Below are 18199 nucleotides of genomic sequence, written 5' to 3'. Positions count from 1 at the left end.
CTCCTGGAGCTCCATCAGGACTACAGAACATCTGGATAGGTTAGGTATATCCACACACACAAACTCGAATGTGTCTGTGAAGCAGGCTGAGGGACTACTGCGGTAATCTGTGCACACAGAGTAAGATCAGCAACACTTCTGAGGGCTGGTGTTACCCTTTATCAGCTGCACCATGCATTTAAAGTAAATCCAACCCTCCCTGAGTAGCTGAGAACCACCAAGCTGCCCTGACACTCATTCCTCTGAATCAGCAGAAATCCTCAGTGCTTCAGATGTGTAAATGACAGACACTAGCTTCCTGGGATAGGGCATTTAGCATCCCACAGCATCAGGTCCTGAGTCTGCCCCAAAAACAAGATGCCAACACATTTCCTCTACAGTATAGCATTACCATCAGCTAGTGCATTTGTAATATGGTGCTAAAGGTAAAAATCTCTGTGCTGCTTTGGAGAAATTTCAATCGCTTTTATAATTTACAATTGTTTTAACACTGGTAACTAGTTATTATTCAAATGATACGATGGGAGGCAGGAGAGGAAGATCTGTTAAACAAGCCAATTAAAGTCATTTTGAACACATAACATACAATGCTGAGGTTAATTTTTTTCTGAGTTTCAAGGAACTCGGGTCCCCAAACAATGTGTTCTAGTCAACCATGTAGCACAAGTACTTCTGAACATGCTACATTCACCTCCCTTATTATTTTTTTTAATGTTGCACTCAAAGTTCACTATTTCAGCACCATATTGTTGACTGGAGTACATAATTTTTCCCATCATCACAATTTAGTAGGCAGGATTGGTTTTATAATCTAAAACCAAGAAGTTGCCTAGTTTGAAAGGACTTGCAGTCCAAATAGGTTCTGTTAACCTTTTGTAGAAGAGTTCAAACCATTATCTTTGCAATTCCTAAGTTTGCATTACCTTCCCAATCAGTTTTATGCTGGTCACTCTCAGGTAATTCTGTTGAATTTCCCTTCTTTTCTGGAGTTGCATGAAGACATGCTTCATTTTCCAGGTGTTCCACCTAATGAGAAACAGAAAGATGTTCTAAGAATAATGCACAGAAATTGTATTTTATCCATACATGGACATTTATGAATACACAAAACATGTAGCCACAAAATCTCTCCTGTAATTTTTACCAATGCTGTGGGTAATGTGGTATTCCAGTTAAGATTCTAGAAATCATTCATATTTTAAAATGTGAAAGGCAGCCCACTGATCTCTCTTGAATCCCTGAAACACTCTGAGATTCACATATTCTAAGAGAATGAACATGTTTTGAAGACATCACCCTAGCTACCTGGTGGCAGAGAACAAAGCAAGCCAGAGACATCACCATCATCAGTTCTGGTATCTCTGATTGCACCTCCACAATTAGCTTTTCTCCTTCAGCACTACAGTTACACCAGCTGCAGCACAAAGAATATCCAGCAAAGACACTGTAGGGCTCAAGTTTCCAAGAAAAAATGATTCGGGAAAAATATTCTACTCTTCCTGATTTTCCTTTGCTCCCTTTCTTCCTTGAGGCAGGGCACTTTTAACTCCAGGACAGATTTTCATGCATGGTTCTCTGACAGGGAGGGGAACATGCAGTATAGAAGGGTTACTCCTTATTTCCTCACATTCCAGCTTCATTCCAGACTTTTCTGTCTGGTGAACTTAATCTTCAATGTTTCCTAGAAATCAGGATAAGATGCATCTCATCCTAATTTCTATTTTCCAAAGAGTCTCTCATCCCATTGTCACACAATTTTACTTTTCAGGGCCCCTGAAGAGATCTCAAGGCTTGCTATGTTCATTTGTTTTCATCCATCTCAGCAACAGATTCCTACACAAGCAGAGGCACAGCCCTTCTTAAGACCCCTCACTCTTTCCCTTGACATACAATGAATTAAATTAATCTGAAATTGTTTGTGGAAATAGATTTGGGCTTGCTTAAAACTGAATAGTAGCTTTTCAAACAACACAGATGTTTTTACAAATGAAATGTAACCTGTAATGTTTTTGACTAAGTAATGAAAAGAAAAAAAACAACAATTTGCACTTTTATTCCGCTCCTTTTAAATTGAAATAACTTCTGGTTTGCTGAAAAAATAGGAGCTTTGCTCTCTTCCAACAGAAGAAGGAAAAAAGTAAAAAGACATGAGGAGGAAAGAAAAAAAAAAAAAAAAGAGAAAATAAAATAAAAACCACTTTTTTTTTCTGCACAGTGATTCTTTTCCAGAAAAGACTTACCTGGGTTTGCTGATTCTTATTGATGAAGCCTTTCTGTTTCCGGGGATTTATGGCAATCCTGTGCCTGGCTGCTGAGGTGTCCAGGCAGCCCAGGGGACTGGCAGGGATGGTGAAGTCAACTGGAAGGAAGCTGCTGCCTCGTGAGCCAGGGGCCCCAAGAGCAGCAGAGGATGAAGGACTGATAGGCCTGGAGGAAGCTCCAGAAGGTATCTATAAAAACACAAACATGGCATTATACTTTTTGCTCAGCTTCTCCACATTTCTGTTAGCTTACTCCCCTTCATAAGCCTGAAATGGCTGTGCTTTTGGTCATAAATCCTTACTTTGAAAAGCATGTCTCATGTTGTCTCTGCACAGAAATTACTCAGTTCTGTGTTCAGCTGTATGTTACACAGAAGTGAGAAATACCTGTCTCATTCTCTCCCACAGTAAGAGCCTCAGCTGTCCCCTGCCCAGTCACTATCTGAAAAGCCATTTGCAATATATGCCTGCACCAGCAGGAGACACTGGTGCAGTTTTTATAGCTGCCTTTTCTTCCTGATAATGAGACACGCTGCAGGAATGCGTTATTAAAAAGCCACAAAAGTACCAGGGGTACTTTCTCCTTATTATCTCTCAGAAAGTTACCACACCACTTTCCTCTTAATATCCACTCTCCCAGAAAAAAACAAACAAATGTTTCTCTCAACAAGTGTCCCAAAACCATTGTCCAGATAGTGATGTGGGTCTCATCCTCACACCAATGCTTCTCTGGGGGACTAAGCAGCAAGAACCTTAGATTACACTGTGAAAAGAAAGGCTTTACAGAAGTGTTTGTAGAGAAACCCCTAAACATTGCAGTTTGACTGGTTTTGTTACGGTTTTGAAGCGTTGACCAGGCTTTTGCAAAATTTCGCACATGCCTAACATGCTTCATTCAGTATAACACACCTGCTACATTGTCTTTGGCCGAAGAGCCAGGTAAAGCAGCCATTTAACTGTGCTTGGCCTTTGAATTTTGGTTTTCTTTAAGCTTAAGGTACAACACAGAGTTTGCAACATGTATGCTGATAAAGGTTTGAAGATAATGAAAGTATCTTGCCAACTAACCTACAAAAAGTCTCTAGGTACAACACTTTGTGTTTAAGGTAACTACAACTAATTTCCTTATTCTCTATTGTTTTTTATATATTTTTTTTTAATTCCTAGGTCTGAAACAAATCCCAACAGAACATATTATAATAAATATAGATTATTCTCATGAAATATTTACACAAGATGAAAAAGAGAAAGAACATGTCTAGTTAATAAGTTATTATTATAGTTCTTGTTATCTTGTTAATGAGCTATTACTATAGTTCTACAGAATTAATGCTAAACCTGTAAGGATCACTAGAACTTACAAAAATAATAACAGCTACTCATTTCTATATACAAGTTATTCTGTCTTCCAATTACAGAATTAATAGTTCTGCTTACTTAATGTACAAACCACGTGCAACTAGTATCTGAGCCACCACTGCATGTACACGGCAAGTTCCCTATTCCACTGAGGATTTCCACTGTTTTTCTCTGAGCACTGACAGTGTCTTCTCTCAAATACAGGGGAGCAGAGACAGACTTTCCACATTTGTGTTTGAGTGTAAGATAAATTTGGTATTTGTTGGTTATTGTGTACAGGAGGCTGCACACAGAGAATGCTGCAATTAGGAGGCAGATATCCTAAAGAGTGTTTGTGCCAAAAAAATGTCCTCAGCCCCAGAAGCTGAGACCATGCTTTGTTTTTAATCAGCCTGGGTTGAAGATACCAAGAAGGAAGTTAGATTTCTGTAAAGGCTATTTGGCAAAGGCGGTATAAACACCAGTTAATGTCTCTGTGAAGTCACTTGATGCTGGCTTTAAGTGACAGCTCCACATTTATCTCCAGTTAATCAGAAAATGGGTGTCTATTAATGTGGAAGGCACAGAGAATTTCATGGGTGAGACAGACATCAGGGTTTTCCACAGAGGCAGCAGCAGCATGAAGGTCCTTGAAAACCCAGCAAAGTAACACAGAGAAAAAACATTAAGTAACTCTTGTCTGCATCCAAATCAATACAAGAGTAAAACATAAATCACTGCATTGTGTGTAACTTCAAATTGCTTAGGATCCAATTCTCTTCTTCCTCTACTAAATATACAATATTGTGAAATGGAATAAGGTGTAGAGTTGTTGGTGCTCTTCAACATTTTCCTCATCTTTGGAATAAGGTTATTTAATGTAGTAACTTCTGCAAGTTCAAATCCTGGTATTACAAAAATAGGTATAAATGCTACTAAAAAAAAAAAAAAAAAAAGATTTTTTTTAGGATTTTTTTTAAATATATATATAAACATGTTGGGATGACTAAGAAAAATATTTGGGTAAAGGAACAGATGCTGCAGTATTGGGAAGCTAGCCAAATCCCTAAAGGGAAGACCCTTTAAGGAGGGGAATTCTGTGCAAAAAAGTTTTCTCATGTCCCTGCCTTTTTTTCTCATAGGGGATGAGGATGTAGGACTGAAAGCACTCAAACTTTAGTACCAGAGAAAAAAGGGCTTTTTATACAGTAAGAAAAAAAAGTACGCAAGCTTACAAAATGGAGTATTTTAGTCAAAATATAAAATAGGAGATGCATTAATAACATGTACACTGAAGTAACAATAAAATATGTAAGTTATTAAGAAGTAATGACAATCTAAGTTACCCAGATCAGCTGAGGCTCTAGGGTTGTCTGACTAGCAGTACACTCAGAGAGGGAGACGTCTTTATCTTTCTATCCTTAAAGCAAAAGATCTAGGGATGACCAAGCAGGAAAGTATCTGATCTCAACCACGGACAGGGAAGTTGAGCTGGTCTGCTCAAAGGCTGCTCTCTCCCTTCTCAAAGGCTGGCCAAGGAGAAAATGGAAAGGAAAGCTTCCTCGGCAGTGGGGTTAGCTCTGCTTGACCCTTGAGAGCATGAGCTGAGCAGGAGTTTAGCTCAGCTTCAACCAGCAGGGACAGTAAAGGTGAAAGTCACCTAGGCATCTCTCCAAAAATAAAACCTCAGTAAATTTTTCCAGGCTGGTCAAGGAATAGAATGTGATGGTCTGACAGCAGAACCTGCTGCTTCTGATGGTCATTTGCAATCCAGAGTGAAATTTGAATTAACACAGACCTTTTCCTGTGGAATACATGGTGCCCGAAATGACAGATCCTGCAATTCTTTGCAGTGATGAGAGAGAAGCAGGACACTGCTCACAAGCCACTGCCAACAGGGAGGTGCACTCAATAAACTGTATGTGCTGGTGTTATTTGGGCACTGGGATACGGAAGAAGAATTGAAGTGTTTTGCTTTCCTACTATGTTATCCAGTTTTCTGTTGTGTAACTTTACAGATTCACAGTGTGTTACAGAGCTGACTACACTGTTCACACAAACCACTTACCAGTAGATTTCTGCCTTTCTTTATTTGGTTCATATTCAAAACTCTGCAAGAGTGTGATTTCAGTATCATTTGCATCGCTCTCAACTGTTCATGAACGGTTTGCTACAATATATTCTACCCAGAACAGATAACATGAATACTGCACTGGCTCGATACCGACACCATACACACTGACTTGGGAAAGTTCATTAGCAGGAAGAGCAGCTATTTACCTGTTCATCTTCGCTGTCTGTCCCGCCTAAACTCAAAGAGCTATGACGCTGAACAGGGTTGGAGGACTGTGGGATAAAATAAGGAAAAGGGTAAATCAAAGGAAGTATCACACTGAATTGCCTGGAACTGGATATACAGTACTGATTATGAAAAAATACAAGAGGAAAGACAAAGGAAGGGTCACTGGAAAGTTCCTGCCTCACAGGGTAGGTTTCATTTGTTCACTGGAGATCAAAGTAGGAGAACTTTATCCTGCTGTGAGATATGCCTTTAAGGTCGACCACAAAGAACCAAAACACTGTGATAGACATATATACAATACAGCAACAAACACTTTAATGGGTAATTGAGCCAATACATTGTTTACTTATTTTGTATTTTGGCTTTTGTTTTAAGATCTTCAAATTTACAGATGCTTACATACTCACTGAAATCCAAAATCATGCATCTGCTGTAGAAAGGCAGTTCTTAAGAAAGAACTAACCCCAAGACTCTCTTTGAGCCCCATCAACACCTATTCACACCAGGCTAATAGGATTTTCACTGTTCACCTGTCAATTCAACTAACATTGTCCTGGTTTTGAGCTAATTCATTTTAAAAACAGTAGTTGTTTAAGATTCTTCTGCAGCTTTCATTATTTCTGTATTCCTCACTAGCTTTGAAACATCCCAAACCTCTTCCTCTTTCACAAGTGCAGGAAATTGCCAATGTCTCCAGCTCTTTGGAGCTCAAAGACGTGGGAAGTTTGTGCAGTCTGTGTACCTCAGCTTGTTCTCAGACTGGAAGTAGTATAGTCACAGTCACACAACACTCACATGTAAAAATTTCACTTTTTATACTTTCTGCTATACGCACCTGCCAGGAGACACTGCCTTGACTTTGGTTACATCACTCAGTTACATCAACTGACTTTTTCTCCTCTTTCTCTAATGATATAGGTCACAGCTGCCCTAGCACAGATCTACATAAAACCACAGAAAGCTGTACTCAGGAGTATTTGTAAGGCCAGTTCCTAGCTATCCCTCATGGTGATGAGTCCATAATGCACTTAAGTAATTCATTCTACTTCTGACTGATTTGTTCTATCAAAAAGTGTCTGGCAGGAGGAAGAGCTTTTAAACCACAAGACAGTTCATTAGTACAAACAGACTTTAATGAACCAAAGAATTATGCTAATTCCTCATTCACAAATGTTGGCCTGAAATGAATAACTCCTGTGGTGTTCTACACAAACATCATGTCACAATACCAATGGATTGCATAAAAGAAAATGAATGAAAAATGGCTTTGAAACAGATCTTTGTGGGTATAGAGTAAAAGGTGTTCCCATTCCCCAGATAGATTTTATTTTTTCAATGCAGGAGGTCACTAAAGTGACGTAGTGATTGTACCTTGCTTGTTGAATCTGTCAGAACTTCATGAAGGGTTGAAATTTCAGGAGGGCTTCTAGGTAATCCATCATCTTCAGAAACAGCACCTGCATCTTCCAGTCTCTTTCCAGTTATAACTAGAGGAGGTGATCCAAACCTGATGTTTTGCTGCAACTGAAGCTGTGATTGAAAAGAAATTTAGACTTTCAATGGCATTCTCTACAGGGGACACTGGATGCTTTTATCCCAGTTGCTCCTATGCAGAATCTTTTATTTAACAGAAATATTTGAAGTCACAGACTATTCACAGGAAACAGCCATTAATTAGATTTTATTTAATTGCTCTCATCAAGGACCCATCATTAGAACAGACTTCTGTACAAAACTAAATTAAAACCAGTTTTATTCCATAAATTATCAAAAACAAATTTTACCATGCCAGAAAACTTAGACGATTTTTAATATGTTTAAATTTAAACTTTAAAAATTCTTTTAGATTTAAGCATTCTTTAAATGATAACATGTATCAGGACACACATATAACCCCACAAAGCACTGTCAGTCCACAGTTCCCAACCCCAAGTTTATGTGGACAACTTTCCTTCCCAAAGCCCTTCCCCAGATATTGTCAGTGTGTCACTACCCTCTGTCACACAATTATCTGAGTCCCACTTCTTATGTAAAGACAACTTAATTCAATTCTGGTCCACCCGAATGAATTGCTTGTTAGTTTTCTCCAGCATCACATCCTGGTCCTGTCTACAGCAAGAATGATAACAACAGCCAGGAACAACTTTGTTTGTGAAGGAGTATGGAGTTTCTTTTCCAAGATTGCACAAAAAAATGCTCTGGCAGGCCCTGACCCTAGAAAAATCAAACAAAGTCTGTAACCTCACAAGCAGCCAGATGTTCCCTCAAACTAAAAAAGTTCAAAACTCAGGAAACACCATTACAAAAACTCTTGGCTTAAGTTTTTCAGCTATGTCAAAGCTGGAATACAGACAACGTCTGAACAGAATCTTTGTCCTTCAACTACAAATGTCTCATCCAAATATCCCCACAACTACAAATGTCTCATCCAAATATCCCCAAGATAAATATACAGACCTGCTTTTTCTGGTCCTTTGCTTATTAAACCACATTTGGAAATTCTAGGCCTAATTCTATGCTGTTTTGCAAGCTATGCATTCATTTCTATCTCTGCAAAATAAATCTAAGCAGCTGTCATTCTTATTCAGTGAGATTTACTTGGAACATAACTCCTATAGCTACACAGGGTACCACAATGTCATCCTTTTATCCTTCAATGTCCCTGTTTAAACAGCTTTCTTGCCCTCTTACCTGCATTAGTGAAGTAAATTTCACCAATACAGTCTGCAAAAGCAGGACTGATGACAAACTGCACAAAGATTGCAATACATGGGCAAAAAGAAGTAAGACATACAACATATCTGCCTTTCATGGGAAGGAAAACACGGAGAGTCAGTTCTGCTCTCCTCTCTTTTCACAACTTCCCATCTTTGATTTATTAAATTCATTACATGTAGACAGCAAAGTGTTACAGTAAGAAACTTTGAATTTACAGTCTGTCTGCTACTGGTAGAAGTCTACATTGCTAAGAAAATATCAGCTTTTGTTAGTGCTTGGCTTTTTGTCTGACAAGTGTCAAGCTCACAGAAACAGACTGTCCTTTATGGCTATGAAAATAGTGCTGGCTGTATTAAGTCACCATGGAGGATGATGCACGGATGAAGAGAGGGCACAGTGGGCTGGAGATAGCATGAAAAGAGCTTTTTTTCCCCTTGATGGAGTTCTGTCATATATAAACATGACTTCTCCTGCCTCTCCTATTGTTATGCAAAAAATACCCTGAATTGAAGGTTGGCTTATTTTGCCTCCTTATGGATGAACAAGTCCCTCTGTGCGTCCTCTATTACTTAATATGTGATGCAATTGTGCTTTGCAACATGAAGCCCACACAGGGCAAAGGAAGAATTTCAATAGCCTTTGGCTGCCTTTTATCAAGAGTTTGTTTTCAGTCTCTGGAAAAACTTTAAACTTTTATCTCAGTGCTCTAAGCTGGGCAGTTATTTGAATGCAATTAATAAAACCAACAGTTGATAAGGGAGCTGTCAAGGAGGGTTCGGTATGTGCCTTGGAAGAAGGAAATGACCTAGCAGAATACAGTATCCTTTGCTGGCAGAGAGCGGAAGAATAATGATATAAATAAAGCTGTCACTAAGAATGCCCTGACATATCCATCATCACACACACTTACACAGCCCCTGGTGCTAGCATGTTCTGTGAAAACATCGCAGCTAGACGTTCAAAAAAGAAATGCCTTTATAACGAATAACAGTGTAAGGGACACTCTGCAGTATAAATAGCCTTAGTCCAAAAACAGTAGCTCTGAAGTAAAGAATAGGAATCCCATTGGAAGAGGACATGCTCATTAAGGAAAGATCCAGCCCACGGACTCTTGGAAACATCTCAGTTGTACGTTATGGGACCTGGGCAAGGCTTAAAGCTCCAAAAGTGCTCAAAGAAGCAACTTCCAAGAGGCAGAGCAGATCCAAAAGCAGTCACTTTGTTTGGCTTTGGACGCTTCAGTCAACAAAGTCTTACAATGCACAGCAGAGGCATAAGAGAGTTTCCTAGGAGAGAGCTAATACAAAGCAGCACCACGAATGAGGGAAAGATGTTCTCACCTGCAAAGTTTTCACTCTTCCAGGTATGTTTTCCTGAGATGACACGTCCCCTGCCACACCTCCTGGTACAGATTCAAAAATGAAGACGCTGTCATGCGACAAGGCTTTGTTTCCCATGCTTCCTTTGGGCCTGGAAGGGAGGAGAGTGGTCACTGCACTGCGTATAGCTCTGAGACTCCTTTGCACCACATCACCGTGGTGATCATAAAGAGACCAGGGTGGGATACATCCCACTTCAGATTTCTGCATGTTAGCTGTCTGTGGCAGTCACTGCTAGCTCCTTCTACACTCAGAAGGGAGAAGGAAGAACATTTAGGATGCTGACTGAATGGAAGTGTCTACTGTATGATGTAAGTGGTACCTGTATTGAATGTGTGACCAAGTCTCTGTGAGCTAGAAAGAGAACCCAAGGTAATTAGGTGCTGCCAACATGTAATTGGACACTTCCAACCCTCAGGGAAGCCTACAGGGCAATGGAGGGCCACAAAAGTCCTGTGCCCTCTTTTGGTGGGAATGGGTCCACCTTGGGACATTCCAGATGCAATCTCTGCAGCCTCGTGTTATCACACCTGCCAAAGACTCTATTGTTTCTCCCATTCTTGCAAATGCTCCCAGAAAATGTAATTCCACTACAGTAACAAACTTGATTGATATCCTCTTGGGTCCAGCAATAAATACAGTTCTGTTCACCTGTATCATGAACACCACCAGATCCCAAACATATACCAAATAAAGATGGGACAAGCATCCAAGGCCACAGCTACATAGCCATGGCCAAATTAGAGTAGCCAGGTAAGATATCACTGCCCTACTTCTATGTACACTGAGTGGTCAGCCCAGTGGAGCACAGATGAGTTCCAACTACATCTGTTAATTGAGTTATAATCAACTGAGATTGATTGGGGTTGGTCTGCTAGGCTGTGCAGGGCATATTTTGCACTTGGGTAGCATGACAAGGAAGGCTCCAGATCCTTTAGTCACCAAGTTCCACAAGCGTAGGCGCACTGTCTGTACATTATTTTGTCCAAAAGACCACAAGTATGGCCTCTCTCAGGATTACATTCTGGCACTTAACTGGGAAACAACAGAATACTCGTGTTGTTGGCTGCCAGCCTTATAACCTCCAAATTACAAGGATTCTTTGGCTCTGCTGCCTCCCAGGTTACGCCCACTGCCTCTGAAAGTTTCACTCAGGGTAAGAGAAGACAATTAGAAACAAAACTTTGACAAGGAAAATCCAGTAAGTCTAACAGCCTCCTACAAGGAAACAAAATAGAAGGGGGCTCTTATTTGCCTAGTCTCACATTCTCTCTTTAATTTAGAGGAAAGCCCTGAAAGACAGTTAACTTTGATAATGTAAATATGACATATTAAAAAAACAACAATAAAAAAACACAAGTTACTCTTTTTCCTCCTGCATCTGCCTCCTGCATCCTGCATACAGTTATGCCAAGTCTCACAGCAGGGCAAAATAGTTTTTCTCTATGTTTGTGTAGTGTCCAAGACAGCCTGAGCTCTTTCTATCACAGCACAGGTCAGAGTTCATGCTTCCTCTCACAATATGTACTAGTCAGTGTCTGATGATGTATAAGGCAGCAATTCTACGCACCAGTAAGCCCTTCTCTTATTTCATCGTTAAAGTGAATAAAGCAATCACATGTTTCTTTATGTTAGATTTTACAGAGCCATTTTCAGCATGAAAGACACTCTACATGGGCAAGACAATAATTTTGCTGCATTCAGTCATTTTCAGCATGAAGTACACTGTACACGGGCAAGACATAATAACTGCTGCATTCAGAAAGCCAGTGTCACTGAGCTTTTATTTACCGTAATGTATATTTGTCATTAGCTGTTTTTTTATTATTATTATTTATTGCATGGAATGCACATGCATTAGGATATATTAACCTTTTCCATCAGGCATTTCCTCATTTCTTTTACTTGGAATTGTTTAGTAATAAAAGCAGAGGTTTCTTTGTTCTCTAGTCTGTCAGTACAAGACCTGTTTCTTTCTTTCATTCTTTCTTCCTTTCTTTTTCTCTCTACATATACATCATGATGGTTGGACTTGATATTGAAGGTTTTTTCCAGCCTAGATGATTCTATTTGCATTTGCAAGAGAATTACTGTATTTTTGCCTGGCAGTGGCAAAAAGAGCATTGGATTAAATATAGAATTAACTGCAGCTTTAGTACAGATGAGTCTTTTATGTGCAAACATACATTCATGTGTAATTCCAGGCAGTGTATTTATATTTGCACTGATGTTTAAACGCACTGTTAGCTAAACACCCAGATGTTTTAGCTCCCGTATTTCCAATGTTGGTTTCCCCATACAAATGCTCACTGGGTTCAAATGTAGCACCCCTCAAGCTGCTGTGCTTGAGGAAATGGTGGGACTCTCAACACAACGTGCTTTAACCTTGCCATCATGGAAGTTTTTCCATTTCCATTCAAAACTCATGCCTCTCAGAAGACAAAGAGGCAGTGGCATGTAATGCTCCCTTGTCCTTCACAGATGACCAATCCCATTGATGCCCTGCAGCACCATGACATCTGAGCACATCCCTTTGGCTTCTGCAAGAAACATTTGGCACACCTGAGGGTTTGGTCTCTGGTTAGTATTCAAAAAAAAATAAATCTTAAAAAGATCACATGGTTTAAAAAAAAAAAAAAAGGTGAAGAGAAGCAATAAAAGAAAACAAGTGCTTCTGCCTCAAGAACAAACGGACAGCAGCATTGTTTTAGGATTGTCTTTGGTATTCTGTATGCCAGGAATTGCAAAGCACAAGGCCTGACTATAAACCCTTCAAATCTGTATTTCCACTGGCTTTCAGGATCAGGTCTTCCAAAGGATTACAATGTTCAGTCTCTCTTGGTATCTACAAAGTGTGCTCAAACCCTGGACACGATAGGGTTTTCAAATAGGGTATACAAATTTACCCTCTCAATTTTTTGCATTGTCCATCCAATCCTATCTCTAAGGGAAAAAACAGAGGGGTTTTACTCATTTCCTGATCTCTGGTCTTATAAAACATTTTTAAATGGAGGATAGCGCTGAGGTAAATAGCAATTGGACTTGAAGTACTTGGTTAAGGGAAAGACCAAAGAGTTTTCGGCCATGTAGCTTCTGGATCTGACAGCTGATTTTAAGTCAGACTCCTCTATGGGCTCTTGGTGTAAGCTCAGCCATTTCTAAGCCTTTTGGACTGGGTCAGCTGAGTCTCTATAACTCCCCTTGCCCTAGGGGCTGGTTGTGTTATGTATTCTGCTGCTGTTACTCTAACAAACAAAATTAAGAGATTATTTGTTTCCTGAAACCCAAATCATTTTTACGATGCAGTGGTATAACAGAGAGAGTGAGGAAACATGGGGCAGGGAGGCACAAGTACCCTTGAGAAAGTAACGCCTACAAGTTGCTCCACCAAAAGAAACCAGTAGTGTCCAGCTGCACCTAAGGTCTGATTGATGATACACTGCATTTAGCAGCAACGTTGATTTCAGCATCTAGTCACCCACTTGTGACCTCTGCCACTGTCCAATGTCCCCTCTAACAACGCACTGCAAAGTGTGGGATGTGGCCAGCGTGCCATCACATTAGGTTAGTCTGTAGCTCCACAGCCCAAGGCCTAAGATACACCAAAGAGAAGCCTCAGCAGCTAACAGGGGAGGTGGGGAAGGCTGGAAAGCAGCCAAATTACAGGCTGCAAGATACTAATCCATGACACCCCTGGTGGGAGACAGCCACATTCAGAGGGTTGTCCCACCCTAGATACAGAACAGTTCCTATTACAGTAACTGAAAGGGACAAGTTTCAGAACGGACACCATTCAGGGACCTGAGAATTGTTCTGCACACACCTTGAGGACTGACAAACCTCACTCGTGCTCAGCCCTTCAGGGTGGCTGACACAAAACTCGAGGCCTTCTGTTGTTCTCTGTACAGAAACGGCAGCATAAAAGTTAAACTAAGCAGAAATCTCATTCTGAGAACACATCACACTTTCCGTTCTCCCAACCACAACAGAGAGCACCATTTATGCTAAAAAATAGCAACTCAACTTTACATTTATTCTCCGTACTAGCAGTACTCAATCATCCTTCCTTGTAAAGCTGCTGCTGATCAGATCTTCCAAGACATATTTCAAAAGCTAAAACCAATCAAAACAATCTGGGCTATCTGCAGTTTTACAGAGGAGGAGGTTGGATCACCCCTGCCCCTGGCTGCCCTCCCCCTCCTCTCCACCATGGCTTTGGAAGCACATAGCAAAGAAAGAGGAAATTCCTGGAATTCCTTCATCAGCATTAGGGCTTGTTTTGCACAAACTTGGACAGAGGTTGCTCCTAAGGGGCCAGCCTGTGCTTTCATCCCATTGCAGCAAGAGGTCTGCCCTTATTTATTTATTTTCCTTCCCCGCCAGCTTACCCAGCCTCCTTCGGTGAATGAAGTGCATTAGCCTCGTCGAGCACAGAGATGCTGACATCGCTGCTGGACTGGCTAGGTTTTAAATTACTCTCCCCCCTGGGAGGTGGAGGCTCTTTCCTTTTCTTCTTGGCAAAGAAGTTCTTGAAAGTCTGAAATTTGGATTTTTTCTTTCCTGCAACATGAGAAAAAAGAAAATTTATGGAAGTTGGAGGTGTTGCTTAGCTTGGAGAATGTTTTCCTTTTAAATTTTGAAGGAAGCTTATGGACAGCCACAAGCAGGAGCAGCCCATTGAGTTCTAGTCAGCTGCCTTGTAAATAATTCAGTGCTGGAGTCTAGTGAAAGGTGAAGCTGCAGTTCTTAGATGTGCTGCCTATAAAGCAACACTGACATTAGGCTGACAATGGTGGTGGCTACTTAGGTTCCAGTTTATGAAAAATACACAGAATGTATCTATCACAACTGACAAATGATCATGCAAATCATACAAATTATACTTAATATTTTTTCAATAAAACAATTAACATTTTAAAGTCTTTAAATGTTTCATTTAGCTTGGTTTATTTCTGCTTTTTCTTTATTCAGGGCTGTAAGGAAACAAAAAGATTAAAACTGGCAAAGGAATCCATAAACCCTAAAACCAAAAGATCTGTTTTCACACTACATTAGTGCCCCAAATTAAAATCAACAGCTCCTCGAAGGTTAGTGGAGCAAGCTTAAGTTAAGACATTCCCCTGCAGAACACGAAACCCTCAAACATAGCAACCCTAAGAACATGATTAGAAAACTGCTAAGCTGACTTCACATTTTCCATTGTCCAAACGAAAAGAAATACAAAAAGAGAATAGACCATAAGAACCATAATTGACTTCTTTCATTTTTAATAGCCTTAGATACTTTCACATTCTTATTTATATTTTCTTTCAGCACACAAAAGCTGTGTTTTGTCACTGACTCTTACATTGAGGGGTCATTTTGGGGTGGTTTGGGCCAAGCTATTGTACTGACCACCGTGGTTGACTTAAATACGTATGCAGAGCAATAACATCACTGCATATCAGAGCCAAATTCATTGTTCAATTAATACTTTACAGCCGTTGGCATAATAAATGCTCACAGCTGGAGGATTCCTTAATAAGCAAGGCATTCTTTCCACGCAGTTATTGTCTTCTCCCAGCAATGATTTAGTCGGCAATGCTCTGCCTCAACGTGTGCCCTGTGTGTGTAGGGACTTCTGCCAACACGCCTTATCTGGGCTGAAACTGTGCCACCGCACAGCTGCATCGTGCATCAGACAGTAGGCACTTTGAGAAGTAAACAATGACACCGAGACCTGCTCACCCTGTCTCCTCCCAGCTCTCGAGATGGGTGCCAGCAGCACACATCAGGACATACAAGGATGCTGCTACACCGACCAGCATGGCCTGACAAAAGGGCACCTCTCTGCAGAGCAGTAGTTGTCAAAGAAGACGTGCACTTTGCTTTTCCAGTGAGTTGGGCTGTCACTGGGACCAAGCTATTTTTCCAACAATTTAGTGTAAAACGATCAATGGATTTCCACTCACCTAAATAACAACGAGATGTGGTGCTCCTATGGAGGGTTTATCAGCAGAAGATCTCAGAAAGCTGTGTATCAGGCAGTAAAAGAATGATGTAGTCTCAGAAAATAAAGGATAAATTGCCTCCCTTGGATGCCAGAGCTGAGCCCAAAGCTTTTAGAGTTGTTAAGACTCTGTCATGGGGCTCAATGAGTTTTACACTGGGCCCAGAGCAGGAGATGGTGAGAAAAGACAGGTCACACAGCAATCCGAAGAGCACAGTGCCTCCCAACGAAACAAGTGTGTTGACTGAGACTGCAGTCTTTAGAAATGCCTCTCTACCATTACTACCATTCACATCAGTAGCTAGACAACGTACATGGTATTCTTTTGGCAAACTGGACAAAGCAGAATTGGTTTATTTTAGATTAGCAAAACAAAAGATTAAAATGAAGCAGCACCCCAAAATTATCAATCCATCAATGTCTGCTAGCACACTCCCGTGACTGAAAGAACAAAATGGCAGATGTTGCTGCACACAGAGAGCTTTGCAACTTAAAGGCAGTCTAAATGAAAAATAAGGACATTGCCAGCTACAGTGGAGATTTGTCATTGACAACAAGGAAGTTTGATTCTAGTGCAAGTATTACTGATGAGCATAATTAGATGTTAGTATTGCCAGAAGAACCAGGAGGATGTTAAAAAAAAAAACAAAAACAAAAAAACAACACACACAAAACACAACCAACAAAAAAGAAGTGGTCCTAAGGACAAGAACAACAGACACAAGTCCTTCCACAAAGGAGAATATTGCCAGGGAGAACACTCCAAATACTTGTTTAGATCAGAAGTGGTGCTAACTTTAGAATGGAGCCCATGGAAAAGGTTCACAAGCACTGCCAATTAGTAAACCTCAACTGGCATGGGACAATACTTGGGCATCATTGTGAACAGAGAGTCCTCTGTTACTTCAGTACCTTCTCTAGCTTCTGATTTATTTCTGATGCGTGGGGCACATCCCCTCCAGCAATAATTCCTCTTCAGCTGGGCTCTGCTCAGCTGCACGCCTTCAGCTGTTTCAGATGAATGAGAAACACTCAGTTTCCCTGCAGTTCCAGAAGATGGGCATTTGCCGTGTTATTACGCAAAGAAGATAAAATCACCCCTAGACACTTTGTGCTGCATGCAGATGAAAACTGTGGGGCTGCTCTGTGGCGGAGCATTTGACAATAAAGGCACAGCTCAGAAAGATGGTGTTCAAATCAGTTTCCTGCTGCAAGCACTTTGTACTGCTGCTTTTGCACGCTGTTAAAGGGATGCCACGTTTCATTTAGAGGTGTCTACATCTCAGTGCACTGTGAAGTAGCCCAACATATCATTAAATTGGTACCGTGCTCCATGATAATTCAACTTACTGAGTAATGTGCAAGAGGATCTTATGACTTAAAATGGAAAAAAGCTGTTGCATAACAAAAACCTAGTCAAAACAGGGAGAGAAAATCCAAGCTCAGACAACTGCCTTTTCCCCAGTCACCCACTGATGAATAATTCAATGTAATAATTCACCACTGATGAATAAAATAATGTCATTATTTTTAAATGCTTACAGTTGTCAATATTCAATTAAGACATTAAAAACAAAATATTAATTTAAAGGCTACTGCCCTAAAAAGCAAAAGTCCTCCCCAAAATGAACTCTAACAATTTAGCCCATTATAAGAGAAAAGGAGCAGGAATAAGCATTTGCTTTTTCTGTAAAGTTTATTTATTCTGTATTTTTTACTGCTTGTGTATTGCCTATTTCATGGTTTCTCCTGTGCACTGAGAGAATTAACGCTCTTTTTGCTCACTGTAGAGCTCTTCCCTATAACATAGAAGAGAGAAAGATACTTTTACCAGTGCAAAATTGAGACTGTAAAATCAGAGGGATTATCTGATTTAGAAGCTCAATTATCATATTTAAATCAAACGGATCATTTAGGGATATTCTATGCTCTCTGTCTTCTAAGGTGCACTCATTTTTTTCTTCAGCTCCAACAACTAGCTATTTTCATGAATAAGAATACAGGATATTAAAAAAAAAAACAAAAACACAAGATTCTCAAAAAAAATACCACAATCCATGATTCTAGCTTCACAAAAAAATACTCAAGGCTGCCAAACAGGCAATAAAATTGTGATATTTAGCAAGACTAGCACTGGGCACTGAGAGTTTTTGGACAATTACCTTGTCACTACCACTAAGAAGAAACAGTGTGCACTGGAAACTCTACAACT

The 18199-nt window shown here is 40.2% G+C and overlaps 1 protein-coding gene across 1 annotated transcript in view; it reads right to left on the bottom strand.

The window, feature by feature from the left end:
• Positions 1-18199, bottom strand: part of KIAA1210 — a 41554-nt gene that overhangs the window by 7677 nt on the left and 15678 nt on the right. Inside the window, exons 3-8 of the mRNA XM_084294257.1 lie at positions 14387-14558; positions 9960-10089; positions 7273-7431; positions 5880-5945; positions 2241-2450; positions 924-1026 (exon numbers count right to left, since the gene is read on the bottom strand). Coding sequence (XP_084150383.1) covers positions 924-1026; positions 2241-2450; positions 5880-5945; positions 7273-7431; positions 9960-10089; positions 14387-14558 — 840 coding nt within the window. The remainder of the gene's footprint in view (positions 1-923; positions 1027-2240; positions 2451-5879; positions 5946-7272; positions 7432-9959; positions 10090-14386; positions 14559-18199) is intronic.

The sequence above is a fragment of the Netta rufina genome, assembly GCF_964035555.1.
Source record: "Netta rufina genome assembly, chromosome: 12".
Taxonomy (NCBI): domain Eukaryota; kingdom Metazoa; phylum Chordata; class Aves; order Anseriformes; family Anatidae; genus Netta; species Netta rufina.
This window is presented reverse-complemented; position numbering and strand designations above follow the sequence as displayed.